Source organism: Talpa occidentalis, unplaced genomic scaffold (assembly GCF_014898055.3).
Source record: "Talpa occidentalis isolate TD23 unplaced genomic scaffold, MPIMG_talOcc4v2.1 talOcc4.4, whole genome shotgun sequence".
Taxonomy (NCBI): Eukaryota; Metazoa; Chordata; class Mammalia; order Eulipotyphla; family Talpidae; genus Talpa; species Talpa occidentalis.
Genome location: NW_023604295.1, coordinates 115,468,912 through 115,491,644, shown reverse-complemented (window position 1 = coordinate 115,491,644; position 22,733 = coordinate 115,468,912). Strand labels below are relative to the sequence as shown.

The following is a 22,733-nucleotide window of genomic DNA, read 5'->3' as shown; positions in this document are numbered from 1 at the left end:
GTGGAGAAAAAGGAACTCTCCTGCACTGTTGGTGGGAGTGCAAACTGGTCCAACCACTATGGAGAGCTGTGTGGAGATTTCTGGACCTACTAAACATAGAGCTTCCATATGATCCAGCAATTCCACTCCTAGGTATTTACCCAAAGGACACAGAAACATCAATTCCAAAGAGCACCTGCACCCCTATTTTTATAGCAGCACTGTTTACAATAGCTAAGCTTTGGAAACAGCCCAAATGCCCAAAAATAGATGACTGGATCAAGAAGATGTGGTACATATATACCATGGAATATTACTCAGCATTCAAAAAAGATAAACACATGCAATTTGCAGCAACATGGATGGCGCTGGAAGGGATCATGCTCAGCGAAATAAGCCAAAAAGAAAAAGAAAAATACTGGATGGTCTCACTCATAGCAGGAATCTAGAAAACTTAAATAAGGGACCAGGAAAATGAATAACTAGAAGAAAGTGAAAATCAAAATCAATAAAAAACTATGAACCAGAGACACTTTTTGGGGGGTGGGGGGCGGGAGGGGAGGGATTGGGGTCAGAATGGGGGGGTTGCAATTGTATGGGGAATATAAAAATAAAATTTATTATTAAAAAAAAGTATTTATTTCCAGTATTGTGCAAATGAATGTCTGTCACTTGTTCTCATTCTTTGTGTTCGAATTTTAATAAAAATATTTTATAAGCTAAATTATATTTTCCTTCTGAAGATTTTACACAGAGAATATTTTTAAAATTTAAAATTATCCTTACATGAGACAGCAAAGTAAATTGAAATACTTCTTTGTGAGAGGGCTCAGAAAACTGATTACATTTTAAGGACCACCAGGGAATCTGAAAGCAATAGATATGGATAAATTGCCTAGCAATGACTAGCAAGTTATTTAAACTACACTCTCAAATTTCTGCATCTTTAAAATAGGAATAATCACAACTATCTCACAAGATTACATGAGATAACTGATATAGTACTCAATATCCCTAAAAAATGTAAAGTATTGTTGCCTGTGCTATTGCTTTATATATGATTAGATTCACATAGCACTAAAGTTTAACTTCAGAACACAAATTCAATTTACTTGCTACTTATGGATTCCTCTTCCTTGGTGAACCACTTTTTCAGACTATTCCATGAGACAGCTATTATGATTGCTATGATGAGGACAGGTAAAACAGTGGAAACAATTAGAAGCCATGGGTTATTCCCAAAAGTTCTTTCCATGATTAAACCTAAAAATAAAAATAGATTTAAAAATCAGACTAAAAAATAATTAAGCTACCTAATTTACATTCATGTTTGCAGCAAATTAAGTACAATTTTCTTAATTTTATTGTTATTCAAGGAACATATAAAAATAACAATAAATCACAATACTTAGGGCTATCACCAGAACTACTCATTCTAAAGAACAGAAATAAAGTCTCAGCAGCTACAGCAAAAATTCACTTAAGTGGGGCCCAAAGATCTGACAATATGTAATGTGGGATCACGTGATTGCAAGATTATCTGGCAAGTTTGCATTTGTAAGCTGCAAGGTACATTAGCACACAATTTCACCATATTTGTGCCTATCCTGTTTTTCCCTACTAGATTACTGACATAAGTATTTATCTTTATATATGAAGCCATTTATATAAAAGAGTACCACAACAAAAATTAGGAAATTTGATTCCTAACCCTAATTCTGCCACAAATTAGCACTGAATGTGGCAAGCTAAACATACTCTTTAAGCAACATGAGGAGAGGAGCTTTTGTTTACTGTACCACCTCAGTGCCTAGAAAAACGCCTTGCATATATAAGAGTACAATAAATATTTGTTAAATCAATAAATATATGACAAAACTGAAATTAGACCAAAGATACAAATAGAACATTGTGCCATCATCCCTTCAGTCATGTCTCTAGAAGCAATTTATGGATTTTTCTCATTTAACTATAAGATACTTCAGAGTAAAAACATCTTCAATTTCTTTCATTCCTTCTGTAATGGATACAACTTTCAGACACAGTACATTTTTTTTGTGTAGAGCTGAGATTAAAAGGTCAGTCACAAAGGTGGAAAGGTTGAAAGAAAGTCTAAGGGAGATAACTAACGGTAACAGTAAATGAAATTTTAAAAATACTGTTTCAATTCTATTTGAGAGTTAATATTAGAAAAGACAGCATGATTTAAAGTGAATATTTGTTTTCCATTTCTTCAGGGAAACCCATCTACCATTTTATTACAAATATTAGCATCTTTTGAAGTAGCAAAAATCTGACTGTTGTATTGAAGATATGTAATTTGAGAATTTTATTAACTGAATATGTAAAGAGATCGGTACTTGCCATGCTTTCCAGGCAATTCAGAAGATACTCTGCTGCGTGCTACACAATTGGGAGGTTCGAAGCCAGGAAAACAATGACATTCTTCTTTGGAATTGCACACCTAGGATTGTTTTTAAAAATGTAAACAAACATTTTAAAAATATTTTCTCTAGAAAGTAATCAGATGAATTATCAAGTTTATATTTGTATTTCATCAGTGTACTTTTATTTGTTTGATTTACTTGGAGATATAATCCTACAAATCAAATGTTTAGTTTCTTGGCTTAAAATATGCACACACACAGAGAAATACATACATACACATAACTAGAAACAACTAAAAACAAGGTATAAAGTGAGGCTCCCATGATTCACATCAAGAAAATTTAGCTGAATATTTAATGTGTAATTTCAAAAACACAAATTCTAATGAAAATGAGACTCTTCCTGTGGGGACCTGGAGTCAGCTAAGAGAAGTTCCCTGAGTTGATTGTCCACAGCTCCTTCCATCTTCAAGTTTAGTGACATCATATGGTAGTTTGAAGTAATTGCACTTACATATGAGGACTTAACCCTCACCCAGGCTGGTATTTATGAACATAACATTGTCTTAGACCAGAATCAGATTTTATTTTGTTTACTTTTATTTTTTAATCAAAGGTTTCTGCATATATGTCTTTTTTGAAGGAATTAGATATATGTATGTACATACATATGTATGTACATACACATTCCTAATGTTATGATATATATGTGTACATACATATATATCATAACATTAGGAGTTGACTGTTTCTACAATACATAAGTAATAAGAAACACGTTAATACACAATATACTGATAAAGGTAAATACACAATTATACTTAGAAATCTCTAAATCTGTAATGGGATGGTATGTTCAACACATAACAACAGAATACTAACTAAAGGAAAATAAAAATACAATTACAGTGACTGTAATTTGTTAGTAAATATATAATATGAAAAGAGATAAATTGTCAAAAACATGAAAGGGGTGCAAGATGAGAAAAACAACTGTGTTCAGTGAGAATGGCAATATTAAAAAAACTAGCAACAACAAATGTTAGCGAGGATGTGGAGAAAAAGGAACTATACTACACTGCTGGTGGGAGTGAAAACTGGTGCAATCACTATGGAAAGCTGTGTGGAGGTTCCCCAATCTGCTAAAAATGGAGCTTCCATATTATCCAGCAATTCCACTCCTACAGATCTACCCAAAGGGCACAAAAACATTAATTCAAAAGGACACAAGCACCCCTATGTTTATTGCAGCACCGTTTATAATAGGTAAGCTATGGAAACAACCCAAATTCCAAAAATAGATTTGGTTCCATTGCTCTGTGTATGTGTTCTTGTTCCAATACCATGCAGTTTTGATTATTATGGCTTTGTAGTATACTTTGAAATCTGGGCGTGTGATGCCTCCATTCCCTTCTCTTTTTTTCAGGAGAGCTTTGGCTATTTGAGGGTTTTGGTGGCTTCATATGAATTTCATCAGTATTTTTTCTATTTCTTTGAAGAATGTCATTGAAATTTTTATTGGAATAGCATTGAATCTGTAAATTGCTTTTGGAAGGATAGCCATTTTGATAATGTTAACTCTTCTAATCGATGAGCAGGGGATGTCTTTCCATTTCTTTGTGTCTTCTATTTCTTTTAACAGTGTTTTATAGTTTTCTTTGTATAGGTCCTTTACCTCTTTTGTTAGGTTTATTCCCAAGTATTTGAGGTTTTTTTGTTTCCATAATAAAAGGGATGGTTTTCTTGATTTCTTCTTCTTCAGATTAATTGTTTGTGTATAGGAAGGCTACTGATTTTTGTATGTTGATTTTGTATCCTGCTACTTTACTAAACTGATTGATTAGTTGAATTAGTTTTTCTGTGGAGTTTTTGGGGTTCTCTATGTATATTATCATATCATCTGCAAATGGTGATAGTTTGACTTCTTCCCCTTTTGATTTTCTTGTTGTTGAAGATGAATCCAAAAAGACATCATAAAATTCCACAAAGAAGCCTATATTGATTGTGGCATGTTTTGCCTATGTTTTCTTCTATATATTTTATGATTTCACATCTTACATTTAAGTCCTTTATCCAATTTGAGTCATATTTATATATAGTGTGTGACAGAAAACTTGTTTAACTTTTTTTTAAGATTTATTTATTTATACAAGAACTGGGGTACAGGTCAGAGGTGCAGGAGGGTGAGAGAATTCACCAGAGACAGAGAGTGGGGAGCAGAACAGGCAGATAGACCGAAGACACTGCTAAGGGGAGCAGTGGGCAAGGCAGGAGAGTTCTGCCATGCCATGTGGATATCTCCCTGGTTGTCTGGGAATCAAACCCGCGCTGCAGAGGCTACAGACAACTTCATAGCACAGAGCTCAACCCACTGCACCATGGGGGGAGGCCCTTATTTCATTCTTTTACAGGTGGCTGTCCTTTTTTCCTGTCACCATTTATTGAAAAAGCTTTTCTTTCATCAACAGTGTATTGAGTAGATGCACCTGTTCTGCTCCCCACTCCATCTATGACGAATCCTCTCACTCCTCACATCTATGGCCTACACCCAAGTTCCTGTATGCATAAATAAATAAAAATAAATATTTTTTTTAAAATGATTGCTCTAGCTAGGACTTTAAAAGCTATGTCGAAGAGTAGTAATGAGAGTTGACAACTTTGTCTTGTACCAGATCTTAATGCAAAGCTTTCTGTTTTTCACCAGTGAGAATGATGTTAGCAGTGTTTGAATGTATGGTCTTAATTATTGTATTTTATGTTCTATCTATCCATTTTTTGCATCATAAATGTTGAATCTTATCAAATGCTTTCTTGGCATCTATTGATAAGATTTTTATCTTCCTTTTTGTTGATGGTGAATTATGTTAGTTTTCTGTAGTTGAAATATCCTTGTGTCAGTGTAATAAATTGCAGTTGGTCATGGTGTATGACCCTTTAAATGCATTGTTCAATTCAGTTTGCTAAGATTTTTTGAAGATTTTTGCATCTATGTATACACCAGAGAAATTGGTTGGTAGTTTTTGCGTGCGTGTGTTGTCTTTGGCTTTAGTGAGGGTAATATTGGTCTCATAAAATCTATTTAGAAGTGTTCCCTCTTAATTTGGGGGGGGAGTTTGAAAAAAATTGATATTCTTTCATAGATTTCTCAAGTTCATCTTGAAGGCTTGGTAGAACTCACTAGAGAAACAATCTGGTCCTGGATTTTATTGTTGGGGGGACTTTTGATTACTACTTCAATTTCCTTACTTGTTACTGGTATGTTCCAGCTTTATATTTCTTCCTGATTCAGTCTCATAAAGTTGTGTATTCTGAGAACTTGTCTATTTTTTCTAGGTTTTCAACAAAGTGGCAGAGATGTTTATAGCAATCTCTTGTGATCCTCTGTATTTCTTCAATGTCTACTGTAAATTCTCTCATTTCTGACTATGTTTGTGTTTTCTCCCTTCTTTTCTTTATGACCTATCTAGAAGTTAGTCAATTTGATTTTTCCAAGAACCAGCTTTGTGTTTGTTCTTTTGATTTCTATTTCACTTATTTTTACTCTTATTTCTATCATTTTTTTCCTTCTATCACTTTGGGTTTTTTGTTCTTTTTCTAGTTCCCTAAGATGAATGAGTAGGTTATTTATTTGGGAATTTTCTTGTTTCTTGATGTGGGCCCATATTAGTATACACTTTCCAATTAGTTCTATTTTTGCTGTGTCTGTCCCTTAAATGCTGAAAAGCTGTGTCTTCATTATTGTTTGTCTCAAAGTATTTTTTAATTTTCTTATATTGCCTTAGTTCAGTCAGAAAATTCCCAGTGCTCTGGTTTTTCTTAATCATATTTTCTTCTTCTTCCTCTTGGATTCTTTGTAATAGACCAGCTTCAAGGCCACTGATTTGATATTTCATTTGATGTATTCTACCTCCATAGCTTTCTCCAGAGCTTTTTTACATCCCACATCTCCATTATTTTCTTCTATAAATCTTAAATTTCTACCTTCTGCTCGTTAATTATATTTCTCAGGACATTCCTTTTTCTGTGTTTTCTTGTATATACTCTGATCTGTTTTTCTGTGTTTTCTTCCAATGTTTTTCTTTGTCATGGCAAATTTAAACTCTTTATCTGGTAGGAAGAAAAGATCTTCCATGTCTTTGATGTTGGATTCTGGTGATTTGTTCTGTCTCTACTGAAACATCCCCTGAGGATTCAGATAACATGTGTTGTTCTTTTTTGCGGGGGGGGGGAGTGGTTTTGGTTTTTTGTTTTTTTGTTGGTTTTTTTTGGTCCACCTCCACATGTTATAATTTTCCAGGTTGCTATCTAATCTAATTTCCTAAGGGTACAGAAGAACTTCCACTTTTCACAGTATGGCACTATATGTTAGGAAGAAATTAATTGCATCTGCTAAGTGAGTATATGAGCCCAGTGAATAATAAACATGGTGTGGGAAGGTGGCTTGTGTTTGTGGTAACGCTGATAGCCTTTTCTCTGAGTTTCCAGAACCTGTGTCTCTACAGTCGTAGAACAGGCTTTCCACAACACTTCAAAGGTTCAGCTCAAGACTGAGAGCTTGGGAATAGGTAATGCTCTTCTGTGTACTATCTTCTTCTCTAGGGATTCTGCCAGTCTATGATACCCATGTACCTCCAGACATATATCCTCAAAGTTACTGATGTGCCTCCACATTAATAATTTCTACTCTCCCCAGGGTTTCTGGCCTAACTTGGGAGGACAGTTCTAAGGTTTGCATGGCAGGCTCCTACCAAGGCCACAATCTCTAGGTGGCGCTTTACACTTTTTGCGGTAAAGAGTTGAATTTCATCACTATCCCTTCTACTCTGGTCATTATTGGTCTCCAATGTGCAAGAGTTGCTCCACATTTGCCTGAAGTCACAAGATCCTCTCAGTCCAGTGCCCTTCTGGACCATTTTAGATTATCCTCCTGGGAGTGAAGCAAGGAACCTCCTTTGATGCCATCATCCCCCATTTAGGCTACATTAAGTTTACTTTTTAAATGTTTTCATGATATGACAGAATAATTCCACTCCTAGATATCTAACAAAAGAATGTAAGAACAATAATGTGAAATGATATATACACTCCTATGTTCATTTCAGCATTATTTACAATAGCCAAGTTATGAAAACTACTCAGCTATTAAAAAAAATATAAACTCTTACCATTTGTAACCACATGAATGAAACTGGAGAGGATTGTAGTAAGTGAAATGTCAGAAGGAAAAAATCAAATACCGGATGATTTCACTAGGATACAGAGTGGGATACAGAGGAGAAAAAAAGGAACTCTCAAAACAAACTCTAGAAATGTGACTGCAGAATTGAGGCTACTAGAAGGGAAGGAGAGGGAGGGACAATGGGGTAAGTGAGTTTAATGGCCTATGATAAAGGATTATGGTTTCTTTGATGGTGAGAGTGTAACACACATATGAGGAGAATGTAAACCTTAGTGCTCAACAATAAGATGAACAAAATTTTTAAAAATATACAAAATACTTCAGTAGACACCTCTCCAAAGTAGATAAACATAGCAAGTAATTATATGAAATGATGTTTAACATCATATATCACTAGGAAATATAAGTTAAAGCAATAATGAAGTAACACTACATAGCCATTAAAATGGCCCAAATCCAGAATAGTGACTACCCCAAATGCTGGTAAGCATAAGGAGCAACAGGACTACTGATGATAATGTCCCTATTGGGAGATAGTTCGATGGTTTCATACAAAACAAAGCATACTCTTACCATACGATACAAGAATCACATTCCTTGATATTTACCATAAAAACTGAAAACTTATGTTCATACGAAATCCCCCCACTAAGTGTTTACAGTAGCTTTATTTATAACTGCCAAATGAAGAAGCAAAATAAAAAATGTTTGTGGTACACCCAAACAAGGAATCATTAGCACTAAAAAGAAATGAGCTATCAAGTCAATGAAAGAATTGGGAGACCGCAGCCTCTGCAGCATGAGTTCGATCCCTGGCCAGCCAGAGAGAAACCCACATGGCGAGGCAGACCTCTGCTGTCTTGCCAGCTGCTCCCATCGGCAGTGTGTTTCAGTCAGTCTGCCTGTTCTGTTCCCCACTATGACTCTGGTGAATCCTCTCACCCCCTGCATCTCTGGCCTGTGCCCCAGCTCTTGTATGCATAAATAAATAAATCTTTTTAAAAAAAAAAAGAATTGGGAGAACTTCAAATACTCAGTAAAAGAAACCAATCTGAGAAGGCTACACTTTATATGATTACAATTACCTAATATTCTGAAAAGGCAAAACTATGAAAATGGCTAAAAAAATCAATGGTTTCAGGGATGGAAAGGATGGATGAATGAACAGGCAGAGCACAATGATTTTTAAAGAAGTGAAACTACTCTGTATCATAATAATAAGCATAAATACTTGTCATTATATATTTGTCAAACCCATATAATGTACAACACACCACAAGTGAATCCTAATGTTAATTATAGATTTTGGGTGATGATGAGTCAATGTAGATTTAAAAATGATAACAAATATACCACTCTGTTACACGATGGGGGTGGGGGAAAAGTGTGCCTATTGGGGTCAACAATATTATGGGAAATTTCTGTACTTTCTGCTCAATTTTTCTGTAAACCTAAAATAGTTTTCAAAATAAAGCCTATGAAACCAATAGGTTTCTATTATCATAATAATTCAGACACTCAAAATATAGCATAATTATCTTATCTTACATTAATGAACAGGTTAATATACTTATTGAAATACTTTCAACTTCTGAAAAGTACCCAACTATAATTTGTTGAGGTCTTCAGCAACTTAACGATTATAACAAGTATAAAAATTTATTATTTTCTCAGTTTTTTCTAAGACTGATATGAGTACAAATCCAGTAACCCAATTAGCTCTATATTGAAACTAGATACAACTAGATATAGTACATAGTAGCTACTCAAAACTGAATTTAATGAACCATGCTAAAAAGTGTTCAAGATAGACATCATATAGGAAAATGCAAATCATGTGCTTACTTACTCCATTTCCACTGCACTTTTTTGTACACTCTCTCTCTTTATACTCAAGCCACCGTGCTTCTACACACTGAGTAAGCACACAAACCTAAAGAAAAATGCAGATAAATTCTTTTCATGTCAGAAGAGTCCAGCTATCTTAACATTACAATCAGTAATTTTACAACATAAAATTATAACCATTCAGAGCAAAACAAGTTTCCTTCTAAGTGTGCTTGTGTTGCATCCTGCAATTTTTTATGTTACAATTTCATTTAGTTCTAAATATTTATTTTGAGATTTATCCTATGGTACAAGTATTATTTAAAAGTGTATGGAATGATCTCCAAATATTTTGTGATTTTCCAGATAATTCTACTATAAACTATGGACTCTGGTTGACAATGCTTCAATCTAGGTTGCTCAATTACAACAAATATATCACTTTGTGGGGTCGCGGATAGTGTTAGGAGTCTGTGACTGTGTAGGGGTAATGAATATATGGGAATTCCCTGTATTTTCTGCAAATGTTGATATGAACTGCTATACAAATTAAAGTCTATTTTTAAAAGTTAGTAAATTTTAAAAAATGATTCAGGTTTCAAGCATCTGATTCTACATGTAAACAGCTTAGAAGTTATCACTCCATCCCAATAACAAAAAAAAAATGAATTGTACCACTATAAAACAACAATTCAAAAAACAATATAGTATTGGCATAAAGACAGACACATGGATCAATGGAATGGAATCAAAAGCCCAGAAATAAATCTACATACATATGAATGCTTAATTTTATGATAAAGCACCCACAAGCATATAATGCAGAGAGTCTCTTTAATAAATGGTGCTGGGGCAAGTTAAGGCCACATGTAAAAGAATGAAATTGAATCATTCTCTCAATGCACAAAAATAAATTCCAATTGGAATAAATCTAGATATAAAACTCGCAGCAATAAAATATGTAAAAGAAAACATAATATGTTCCATGATATAAGTGATAAAGATATCTTTAGAGGCTCAACAACTATGGCAAGGGAAATAAAAGCAAAAATAAACAATAAGAATTACTGATTACCGAAAATGAAAAAGGTTTTACAAAGTGAAAGAAAAGATAAGTAGATTAAAAAGGCATCCAATTGAATAAGAGAGGATATTTACACATTACATAAATAAGATAAGGGGTTAATGTCCCATAACACAAGGGATTAACATCCAAGTTGTATTTAAAAACATATACAAATCAACAATAGAAAAATAAACAACCCAATTTGTAAATGGGCAGCAGATCTGAACAGACAATTCACCAAAGAGGGTATCTGGAAGGTAACAGAAACATGAAAAAAATATTCAAAATCATCTCTACCAAGACAGATGCAGTTGATTTGAGGGGTTTTTTTGTGGAGTTCTTTTAGCATTTTTATTGAATTAATATTGGTTTACATCATTGTTTCCATAATAGAAATGTACAATCCCCACTTCAGATACTGTTGCCAGAGCGTATCTACCATCAAAAAACCCATAGTCCACCACCACAGACATTGTGTTCCCCTTCCCTTCTTTGTTCTCACTCCTCCTCATTTCCCTCCCCTTCCATATAATGAGATACCCTCTCACATTTGTGAGAATGGCACATATTAAGAAGACCCCCCCAAAAAATGCTGGAAAGGATACAGAGAATTAGGCACCTATTACACTTTTGATGGAATGTTAACCAGCGCAAATAATTATGAAAAGCAATCTGGATATGCCTTGCAAAACAAAATATGGAAATACCACATGACCAAGCAATCATACTCTTGGGCATCTATCCAAAGAATGTGAAACAAGCAACTCAAAAAACTACATTTCTACAGTGTTTATTGCAGTACTGTTTACAGGACATGGAAGGACATGGAAGCAACCTGAAGAAATGCCCATGGATAGACATTTGGGTTAAGACTTAAATCTGGTATATTCACACTATGGAATACTGTTCAGCTATAAGGGAAGATGAACCATTTACATTAAGATGGAAGGAGTTCAAGGGAATTAGTGTAGTAAGGCAGTCAAAATGACAAATATTTATTGGACATTCCTATGGAGATTAGACAAATTACAAAAGTTACTTATAAAAATTAATGGACTTGAATGAATGAGTTAAGATTTATCTCAGTTAAAAGGAGAAAAGAGATAGTTTATGAGAAAGGGACATGAAGGATGGTGGTGGGGAAAGGAAACTGGGACAATTCATTTAAAATATAAAAGAGGAACAAGAGGGATGCTTGTCGTTATGGAACAATTTTGTATTTTGACTGTGGTGGCAGATCCATGTCTAACTACAGCTACATTTATGAGAACAAGTAAAATGGAGAAACCTGAATAACATTAGTAAACACAGTAAATGTAATCTTGTACTCTAGTTCTGGAAGAAACTGGTAAAATGCACACAGATCTCTGTATTATTTCTTATAACTGTACGTGAATCTACACTTGATTTCAAAATAAAAAAGGTCAATTTGAAAGCAAAACTAATTAAATAGCTCAGAGAAAAAAAGTGAAAAAGAAAACAGATTTTAAATCACTTACCCTCCCAGTATCACAAATAGAACCAGATCGGACTATCATTGGATCATTAATTCGGTCAGGCACTCTGTAGTCTATAGTTACACATACAGTATCTCGTATATAAGCATAAATCACAGAAATATTTTCCTTCTGGAAAGGAATTCGAGTAGGGTAGGTACAAACTAATTTTCCACACATAAGATTCCTGCAAGGGAATCATAAAACTATATGATTATTAGACATCAGGTATTGATTAGGACTGCATTAAATTTGCTTTCTTTAACAAAAAAATAAAGAATGGTTCTCCATTTATGACAACATATCTAGAGAAAATATGCTTTAACACTAGCATTTAAAATAAAAAACATAGGGGCCTCCCTGGTGGCACAAGGGGTTAAGACGCAGCACTATGAAGTAATCCACAGCCACTGCAGCGCAAGTTTGATCCCCTGCCAGGGAGGTGACCCACACTACGCAGCAGTCCTCTCCTGACTCGCCTGCTGCTACCTTCAGCAGTGTATTTCAGTACATCTGCCTGTTCTGCTCCCCACTTTGTCTCTGGCGGGTGAGTCCTCTCACCACCCTCCCACACACCTCTGGTGTGTACCCCAGTTCTTGTGCACATAAATAAATAAATCTTTAAAAAAATAATAAACTAAAATAAAAAAATAAAGCCAGGATATAAGCTTATCTTTCATTGGTACTAGTGGTATTTACTCACTGTGAAGACTTACATACTTATAGAAAGATGAATGAGCAGTGACACCTACCCTCAAGGTTCTTACAGCGTAACACTAAAGGTCATACAAAATCCATTAAAAGTGCCACAAATGAAATACACGGAGATTTCAGATGAGGACACATTCTAATTTAGGATTAGGTACAAAATTATAGACAAGAGTGAGTCAAATCTTAAAATTAGTGAGGTTTCAACAGGCAGAGTATGTTATTTCTAAACAATAGTAACAGCATAAGCAAATAAAGAAAACATAAAACTACAAAGTATATTTGCCAGTCTACAATTCCATAAGTACATAGACCATGTATGCTCTGCTAACTAATATCTAGTCCTGTATCTGACACATAGCAATTCCTTAATAAATATTTTTTAAAATAAATTCATGATCAAATATCAAAAAGATGACTCTTTTAGAGGGGAAATTGAACATCATTTTATAGACACTGGGAAGCCCTTAGCTTGGGTAAGCAACTGTGTTAATTAAGGTAGAACTTTGTAAAGAAAAAGGATCAGGTTCATAGAGGAAAGGTGCAATGACTATAATACTAGTTTCCACCTTGAACTGGATTTAGAACTCCAGTGATCATTAACAAATAAATGTTTAAAAATTATATGGAAATTTAAGCCTGCAGCACAAGAAAGACATAAGGGCTACAGATTTTATTTTGACTTTCACTCCCATACATATGTGATACTTGATACCATTGTAATAAATGACTTTCTTAGGGCCTCCCTGGTGGCACAAGGGGTTAAGCACAGCACTATGAAGCAATCCGCAGCTGCTGCAGCACCAGTTCAATCCCCAGCTGGCCAGGGAACAACCCACATGGCGTAGCAGACCTCTCCCAACTCGCCTGCTGCTCCCCTCAGTAGTGTATTTCAGTCAGTCTGCCTTTTCTGCTCCTCACTCTGTCTCTGGTGAACACTCTCACCCCCTGCATCTCTGGCCTGTACCAGCAGCTCTTGTATGGATAAATAAATTAATCTTTTTTAAAAAATGACTTTGTTCCATAGAGGAAAAAACTAAAAATAGAATATTATTAGAACATAAAAAGGATCTTTAATAATTGTATAGCATACCTCCAAGAACACATTTCATATCCGGCTACTTTACGACCACAGTTCCCAAATCTATCATTTTGAGAATGTATTTCTTCATAGCAAGAAAATGGAGCATTTTTTGAACCTGTCAAAATTAGAAATATATTTTAATTAAAACTCCATTTTATTTCATAATCTTTCATTTCCTTAATATATTCTGTTTCTTTTGCTTGTATCTCTATTACAGAATTCAAAAGATTTCCTAGAAAGCTTGCAAGAGAAAGAATGAAAATAAAAGGCAATGTTCATATGGTTATTCCTCCTTTTGCTTTCATTTTCAGTCATTTCCACCATAAAACATAAAATAAGAAGAGGGGAGAGTTATAGAAGTGTAAACCAGGAAAGAGCTCTGTGAAAGAAGGCAATAAATGGATAATACAATAAAAATATACTAGTTCTAGATTCTGAGTGTGGACTCATAATAGGCAAGGCCTTTAACAAAATCACAATGAATAAATGTCATGGACTCTTTAGGATGTCTTAAGTAAAAAGACTAAAACTACCAAACTATTTTTTTCCTTTGTTATTGTATTATTTTATTATCACTGTGTGAAAAATTACCAAAATCTTAGCAGCTCCTAAGAAATTCCCTAAGTTCCATAACAAAGACCTTTCACAGCATGGCAATTTATGTCACCCAAATCAGAACATCTTGAAAGATGTTCACCCAAAGCAAAGAAAGTCAAGGAAAAGATAAACACCTGGGATTACATCAACCTGAAAAGCTTCTGCACAGCAAAAGAGACATTAACCAAAACAGAAAGACACCCACTTACTGGGAAAAAAATCTTTGCATTCCATCCAACTGATAAAGGACTCATCACAAAGAAAGAGACTCTTTCTGATGTTTCCCACCTTTTAAGGGTTCACATGATTAGGTCAAGTCCACTAAAAATGATCTCCAATTTGATTAAATCAAAATAAACTGATTATAGACCTTAATTACATTTTTTTCAAAGCCCTTCATCTTTACTATATAATATAATCACATGAATAACATTCCATCATATATTCACTGGTTTTGCCCCAACTCAGAGGGAAGAAACTGAGATGTGTACACTGGAGAGTCTTGGGGCAGGGAGTGGGGGTTGTCTTAGTATTCAGTGAAAAGCAATACACTTTGAAGAAAGTAGTACAGTCACTTTCTCCAAAACAAACCTCTCTAAGCCTAACTACCTCAAGTACAGAAGCACAGTAGTCTCCCCTTATTTGTGGTTTCAGTTACCCACATAACTGTACTGAAAATATTACAATAAGATTTCGAGACAAGGGCCTCCCTGGTGGCACAAGGGGTTGAGACACAGCACTATGAAGCTATCTGCAGCCGCTGCCACATGAGTTCGATTCCTGGCCAGGGAGCTGACCCACATGGCACAGCAGACCTCTCTAACTCATCTACTGCTCCCCTCAGCAGTACATTTCAGTAGATCTGCCTTTTCTGCTCCCCACTCTACCTCTGGTGAATCCTCTCATCCCCCACACCTCTGGCCTGTACCCCAGTTCTTGTATGCATAAATAAATAAATCTTAAAAAAAAAAAAAGATTTCGAGAGAGTGAGAGGGATGTGGTGGGAGGGTTGGAGAGTTACCACATTTTTTTTTTTAAATAATAAATTTTATTTTTATATTCCCCCATACAATTGCAAACGCCCCATTCTGATCCCAATCCCTCCCCTGCCGCCCCTCACCCCCCAAAAAGTGTCTCTGGTTCATAGTTTTTTGTTGATTTTGATTTTCACTTTCTTATAGTTATTCATTTTACTGGTCCCTTATTTAAGTTTTCTAGATTCCTGCTATGAGTGAGACCATCCGGTATTTTTCTTTTTCTTTTTGGCTTATTTCGCTGAGCATGATCCCTTCCAGCGCCATCCATGTTGCTGCAAATTGCATGTGTTTATCTTTTTTGAATGCTGAGTAATATTCCATGGTGTATATGTACCACATCTTCTTGATCCAGTCCTCTGTTTTTGGGCATTTGGGCTGTTTCCAAAGCTTAGCTATTGTAAACAGTGCTGCTATAAACATAGGGGTGCAGGTGTTCTTTGGAATTGATGTTTCTGTGTCCTTTGGGTAAATACCTAGGAGTGGAATTGCTGGATCATATGGAAGCTCTATGTTTATTAGGTCCAGAAATCTCCACACAGCTCTCCACAGTGGTTGGACCAGTTTGCACTCCCACCAACAGTGCAGGAGAGTTCCTTTTTCTCCACACCCTCGCCAACATTTGTTGTTGCTAGTTTTTTTAATATGTGCCATTCTCACTGGTGTGAGATGGTATCTCATGGTAGTTTTGATTTGCATTTCCCTGATGACAAGTGATGTTGAACATTTTTTCATATGTCTGTTGGCCATTTGCATTTCCTCTTCAGAGAAGTTTCTTTTTAGCTCTTCTGCCCATTTTTTGACTGGATTATTTTCTTTGTTGTTGCTGAGTCTCATCAGCTCTTTGCAGATTTTTGTGATCAGTCCTTTATCATTAGTGTTGGGTGCAAAAATGTTCTCCCAGTTGGTGGGGTTTCTCTTTGTTTTTGTTATTGTCTCTTTTGCTGTGCAGAAGCTCTTTAATTTGATGTAGTCCCAGCTGTTTATCTTTGCCTTCACTATCACTGCTTTGGGTGATGTGTCTGTAAAGATGTCTTTGATGTGCAAATCACGTAGTGTTTCGCCTATATTTCCTTCTATGTATTTTATGGTTTCAGGTCTTATGTCTAGTTCTTTAATCCATTTTGAGTTGATTTTTGTGTATGGTGTGAGGTAGTGGTCAAGCTTCATTCTTTTGCATGTAGCGACCCAGTTTTCCCAGCACCATTTATTGAACAAACTTTCTTTTCTCCAATGCATAGTCTTTGCTCCTTTGTCAAAGATTAGTTGACCATAAATCTGTGGGTTTATTTCTGGATTTTCTATTCGATTCCATTGGTCTGTATGTCTGTTCTTGTTCCAATACCATGCAGTTTTGATGATTATGGCTTTGTAGTATAGTTTGAAGTCTGGGAGTGTGATGCCTCCATTCCCTTCTTTCTTTTTCAGGAGAGCTTTGGCTATTCTGGGTTTTTGGTGGCTCCATATGAATTTCATCAATAATTGTTCTATTTCTTTGAAGAATGACATTGAAATTTTGATAGGAATAGCATTGAATCTGTATATTGCTTTTGGTAGGATGGCCATTTTAATAATGTTTATTCTTCCAATCCATGAGCAGGGGATGTCTTTCCATTTCTTTGTGTCTTCTTCTATTTCTTTTAACAGTGTTTTATAGTTTTCTTTGTATAGGTCCTTTACCTCTTTTGTTAGATTTATTCCCAAATATTTGATTTTTTTTGTTTCGATAATAAAAGGGATGGTTTTTTTGATTTCTTCTTCTTCAGATTTATTGTTTGTGTATAGGAAGGCTACTGACTTTTGCGTGTTGATTTTGTATCCTTCCACTTTACTGAACTGATTGATGAGTTGAATTAGTTTTTCTGTGGAGTTTTTGGGGTTCTCTATGTATATTATCATATCATCTGCAAATAGTGATAGTTTGACTTCTTCTTTTCCTATTTGGATTCCTTGGATGTCTTTCTCTTGTCTTATTGCTCTGGCTAGGACTTCCAGTATTATATTGAAAAGCAGTGGTGAGAGTGGACATCCTTGTCTTGTTCCAGATCTTAATGGAATTGCTTTCAGCTTTTCACCATTGAGAATGATACTGGCTGTTGGCTTGTCATAGATGGCCTTTATGATGTTGAGGTATGTTCCTTGTATCCCAAGAATTTCAAGGGCTTTTATCATGAATGGGTGTTGCACTTTGTCGAAAGCTTTCTCAGCATCTATTGATATTATCATATGGTTTTTATATTTCTTTTTGTTGATGTGTTGGATAACGTTGATTGATTTTCGGATGTTAAACCATCCTTGTGTCCCTGGAATGAATCCAACTTGGTCGTGGTGAATTATCTTATGGATACATTGTTGGATTCTGATAGCTAAAATTTTATTGAAGATTTTTGCATCAGTGTTCATTAGGGAGATTGGCCTGTAGTTTTCCTTTTTTGTGTTGTCCTTATTCGGTTTTGGTGTTAGTGTAATATTGGCTTCATAGAATGTGTTTGGTATTGTCCCTTCCTTCTCAATTTTTTGGAAGAGTTTGTGAAGGATAGGCACTAATTCGTCTCTGAATGTTTGGTAGAATTCATTTGTAAATCCATCAGGTCCTGGGCTTTTGTTTTTGGGGAGGTTTTTGATTACCATTTCAATTTCGCTGCTTGTAATTGGTCTGTTTAGGTGTTCTATTTCTTCTTTATCTAGCTTTGGGTGATTGTAGAGTTGTAGGAATTTGTCCATCTCCTGTAGATTGTTGATCTTGTTTCCATATAACTGTTCGTAGTAGTTACTGATTATTCTTTTGATTTCTGCTGTGTCCGTTCTGATTTCTCCTCTTTCATTTATGATCCTGTTTATTTGTGCTTTCTCCCTTTTTTCCTTTGTGAGCCTGGCTAGGGGTTTGTCTATTTTATTGATTTTTTCAAAGAACCAGCTCTTGGTTTCATTGATCTTTGGATTGTTTTTTTAGTATCAATTTCATTATTTCTGCTTTGGTTTTTATTATTTCCTTTCTTCTACTGGTTTTGGGGTTTTTTTGTTGTTCTTTTTCTAGATCTTTGAGATTCGAGATTAGGTTGTTTCTTTGAGTTCTTTCTTGTTTTTTGATGTGAGCTTCTATTGCTATATATTTTCCTCTTATTACTGCTTTTGCTGCATCCCATACATTTAGGATATTGGTGTCCTCCTTGTCATTCAATTCAAAGAATTTTTTAATTTCTTCTTTGTTCTCCTCGTTAGTCCAGTGGTCTTCCAGTAGTGTGGTTTTTAATCTCTATGAGGTAGAATAGTTCCTTGCCTTCTTTTTATGGTTTATTTCTAGTTTGATGCCTTCGTGGTCAGAAAAGATGGTTGGTATGATTTCAATCTTGGTGTATCTGTTGATGTTTGTCTTGTGCCCCAGTATGTGATCGATCCTGGAGAATGATCCGTGTGCACTTGAGAAAAATGTGTACTCCGTTTTTTTGGGGTTCAGTGTTCTACAGATGTCTGTTAAGCCCAATTGCTCTAGGTCATTATTTAGAGCTTTAGTTTCTTTACTTATTTTTTGTCTTGTTGATCTATCCATTGTTGATAGTGGTGTGTTGAAGTCTCCCACTACGTATGTGTTTTCTCTGATGTCTGTTTTCAGAGAGGACAACAGTTGTCTGATATATTTTGGTGCTCCTTCGTTTGGTGAGTATATGTTAATGAGTGTTATTTCTTCTTGAAGTATTGTCCCCTTGATCATAATGTAGTGACCATTGGGGTCTCTTTTTATTTTTTTGAGTTTGAAGTCTGTTTTATCTGATATAAGTATAGCTGTTCCTGCTTTCTTTTTTGGTCCATTTGCTTGTAGGATTGTTTTCCATCCTTTAACTTTGAGCCTATTTTTATCTTTTATAGCTAAATGTGTTTCCTGGAGACAGCAAAAGGTTGGGTTTTGTTTCTTAATCCAGGCTGCAACTCTGTGTCTTTTTATTGAAGAGTTTAGTCCATTTACATTTAGAGTTAATATTGATATGTTAGCATCTGTATTTGCCATTGTTTGTCTTTCCTTTGATTTTATTTATTTATTCTTTTAATAACTTTTTTTTTTTTGGTCTTTCTTTCGTTGTTGTTCATCCCTCTGAGGTTCTGGCTTTAGGACTCCTTGTAGTATTTTTTGGAGTGGGGGTTTAGTTGTAATGAAATTCCGGAGTTTCTGTTTGTCTGGGAAGGTCCATATTCTTTCTTCAAAGAGGAAGGAGAGCTTTGCGGGATAGAGTATTCTTGGTTGGCATCTGTTTTCTTGGAGTCTGTTGACTATGTCCCTCCACTCTCTCCTTGCCCGTAGTGTTTCTTCAGAGAAGTCTGATGTCAGCCTGATTGGTTTTCCTTTGAATGTTATCTGTTTCTTCCCTCTTGTCAGCTTCATTATTTTTTCCTTGTCCTGGATTCTTGGGAATTTTACTATTATGTGTCTTGCTGTATTTTTCCTTTCGTCGTGGAAGTTTGGTGTTCTTCTTGCTTCTTGTATATCAATTTTCAGCTCCTTCTTTGCATTTGGGAAGTTCTCTTCAATTATCTCCTGGAATATTTTCTCTGTTCCTACATCTCTCTCCTCTCCTTCTGGAATTCCTATAACTCTTATATTTCCTTTCCTCATGGAGTCAGATAGTTCCCGAAGTCTTTCTTCATTCTTTTTCCTTCGTACTTCTCTTTCCTTTTCTGTTTTGGTTCTTTTTATTTCTGTGTCTTCAAGAGTACTTATTCGTTCTTCCATTTCATCTATTCTGCTTTCATTGCTTTTCCCAGAGTTCTTTAGTTCCTCCATTAATTCTTTGATCTCCTGCATTTCTTTTACTTCCCTCTTTAGGGACTCAATTTCATTCTTCTGACCATTGTTTTCCCTCTTTAGGGACTCAATTTCCTTCTTCTGATCATTGTTTTCCTTTATGACTTCTATCACTTTTTTAATCATGGCAATTTTAAATTCTCTTTCTGGAAGGCTCAGAAGTTCTTCCAAGTTGCTGTTGTTGCAATCTGGGGAGTGGTTTTCTTTTTGTGGTGTGCTTCTTTCCTGAGGAGTTGTTAGGTTGCGTGTGGTTCTTCTACTCCCTACTGTCTGTTTTCTAATTTGTCGTATGCGTTGGGACACTGTGTTGCTCGGACTGGCTGGCATCTTGGGTGAACTTCTCCGCTCCCCTCTGGCTCCTCCAGGAGCCATATCTGGCTTCTGGGGGAGCTTTCTGCTGGTTTTAGGCAGTCTTTACTGAAGAAATGTCCCTGTTCTAAAATGGCGAAGCGGGATGCAGTCCCTGCGCCTCCGGTTTCAGGCACACTCTTCTGCGCGCCCGGTCTGCCCCGGATGTGGGTGCCTGCTCCCTCTGTGGGCTCAGACTGCTGGTCGGAAGGGGCCTGGCGTGGGCTAACTTCCCAGCTGGCCACTGGGTCCTCCAGAAGCCTTCTGCCCTTTTCAAGCAGTCTTAAGAAATTTCCTGTTCTATGGGGTGTTAGTGACTTTTTTTTTCTGGTCGCTAGGTGGCGCCAGAGATCTCTCCTATTGTCCTTGGGGGGGCTGTTTTTCGCCTCCCCCCACCCCATGGGACAGGGAACAGAGCGGGAATGGTAGGGTAAACCTCAACGGCTTTGGGGTGCTGTGTCTGCCTTGTGCCCCACCGTCGTGGAGAACCCATGCCCTGAATTTCGTGCCCTGGGTCTCAGTTCCAAAGCCCTCAGGTCCAGGACGCGGGCTGTAGCCCAGTTCAGTGGCGCGGGAATGGCGCCTTTTGCACCGCTCCCGTGCCTGGGCGCCTGGTTCCTGCTCACTCAGTGAGGGACTTTCACCTCAGTGAGGAGGGCCTCCGCGCGTCTCCCCACAAGCCTAGGTCGCAGGCGCGGGGACCTGGGCAGCCGCGATCCGCGCGCCAAGCGCACCGCTTTTCCGTGCAAGCTTACCGGCAGCCTGGGCTGTGTGCGCGTCTCCCGGGGTCTTTGTTCTTCTCTAATGGCGCCCGGAGCTGTTCGCTCACCGCCGCGGCGAATCCTGCAGGGTTCTCCACAGCTCCCGTTCACAGGGTGTGGTGGCTGCAATAGTTCCTTTCCACTCACAGTCCCGCTTGCTGCGTCGTTTGTTCTTGTTGGCCATTTTGGTTTGTTGTTTTCCTCCTCTCTGCCGGTCGGAGAGTGCCGACTCTGTGGGCGGGGGAGGGGAGCAGGGTTCTGCGCTTCCCTCCCTTCTGGTCCTCTTTTATGGCCACTTTCTTCCTCGGGCAGTTTGCTGGAGTCGTCTGTTTATCTTCCGTGTCCCAGTTCTCACTGGGACCTGCCGCTTTTCCTCCCTATTCACTTTTTTTAATGGGAGATCTTACTCGCAGCGTCTCCTCGCCGCCATGTTGCTCCGCCCCCTCGGGAGAGTTACCACATTAACCTAACTTTTATTATTTTATAATTGTTCTATTTTATGATCATTGTTTTTAATCTCTTACTCTTCCTTATTTATAAACTCTATCATGGGTATGTATGTATATGGAAAAACAGTATATCTAGGGCTGGGTATTCTCTACAGTTTTAAACATCTACTAGAGGTCTTGGAATACATCCCCCCACCCCAATAAGGGCAACTACTTTAGACAATTATATGTACCTCATGGATTGTTATGAAACTAAGGTACTATTTATCATTCACTGCTAATTCCCATCTACCTTCCATTTTAAGATCAAGAGGGTTTCTCCTGTTTTCCTACCCTTTTCATGAATTTGATTTTTCTCCCTCTATTGTTTTTAATTCTTTCCTTCTAATTCTATCTCTATTCACAATTTTTAAACACTGGTCCATCAAAGGTGATTGTATAGATACCACGAGAATATACAATGTTATTTCTGAGTATTCACAATGTTTAATGAGTTCAGTTATCAATCTGAGCTACCAGGTTAAAAATGACAACACAGGGTTCATTAAACACCTAGATGTTATCCAGGAAAATGGGAAATTGGATAATTACGTTAACTATCCAGCTTGGATAGTTAACGTAAAAGAATATGCACAGTTACAGTTAAATGATTTCTGTTGAAAATTATGTTTTTCATACAGACCAATTAACATTAGACTTCTTATTGTATCTAAAGTTAGCTTGAATTTATTTCTCCTTGAATACCCCGTTCTCATTAGTGTTATTGACTCTCTATCAGATAAGTCTGAGTTTTCCAGTGTGGTGTGGAAATACTAAAAAGGCAAACATTTTACAAAGATGAAGTCCCATGTCAAATGTTCTCTTCACTCTAGTGAATTGATCAAGTCTACTGAAAAAGAAAAGTAACTTTCTCTGTCCAAATAGTATATTTAGAGTCCCTTACCTGGTATAAAATGCTATAGGGCAGTAAAGTGGTGGATGCATTTTCATAGATTGTTTACATGGCTAGTGTAAGGGCAG

At 36.5% G+C, this 22,733-nt stretch overlaps 1 protein-coding gene across 3 annotated transcripts in view; it reads right to left on the bottom strand.

The window, feature by feature from the left end:
- ADAM32 (ADAM metallopeptidase domain 32) overlaps nucleotides 1-22,733 on the bottom strand; it is a 106,304-nt gene that overhangs the window by 21,048 nt on the left and 62,523 nt on the right. For all 3 annotated transcript variants that reach the window (XM_037526101.1, XM_037526102.1, XM_054700900.1), the window contains 5 exons: nucleotides 13,736-13,841; nucleotides 11,938-12,121; nucleotides 9,395-9,478; nucleotides 2,344-2,443; nucleotides 1,092-1,242 (listed from right to left, as the gene is read on the bottom strand). In XM_037526101.1, the coding sequence (XP_037381998.1) occupies nucleotides 1,092-1,242; nucleotides 2,344-2,443; nucleotides 9,395-9,478; nucleotides 11,938-12,121; nucleotides 13,736-13,841 (625 nt within the window). The remainder of the gene's footprint in view (nucleotides 1-1,091; nucleotides 1,243-2,343; nucleotides 2,444-9,394; nucleotides 9,479-11,937; nucleotides 12,122-13,735; nucleotides 13,842-22,733) is intronic.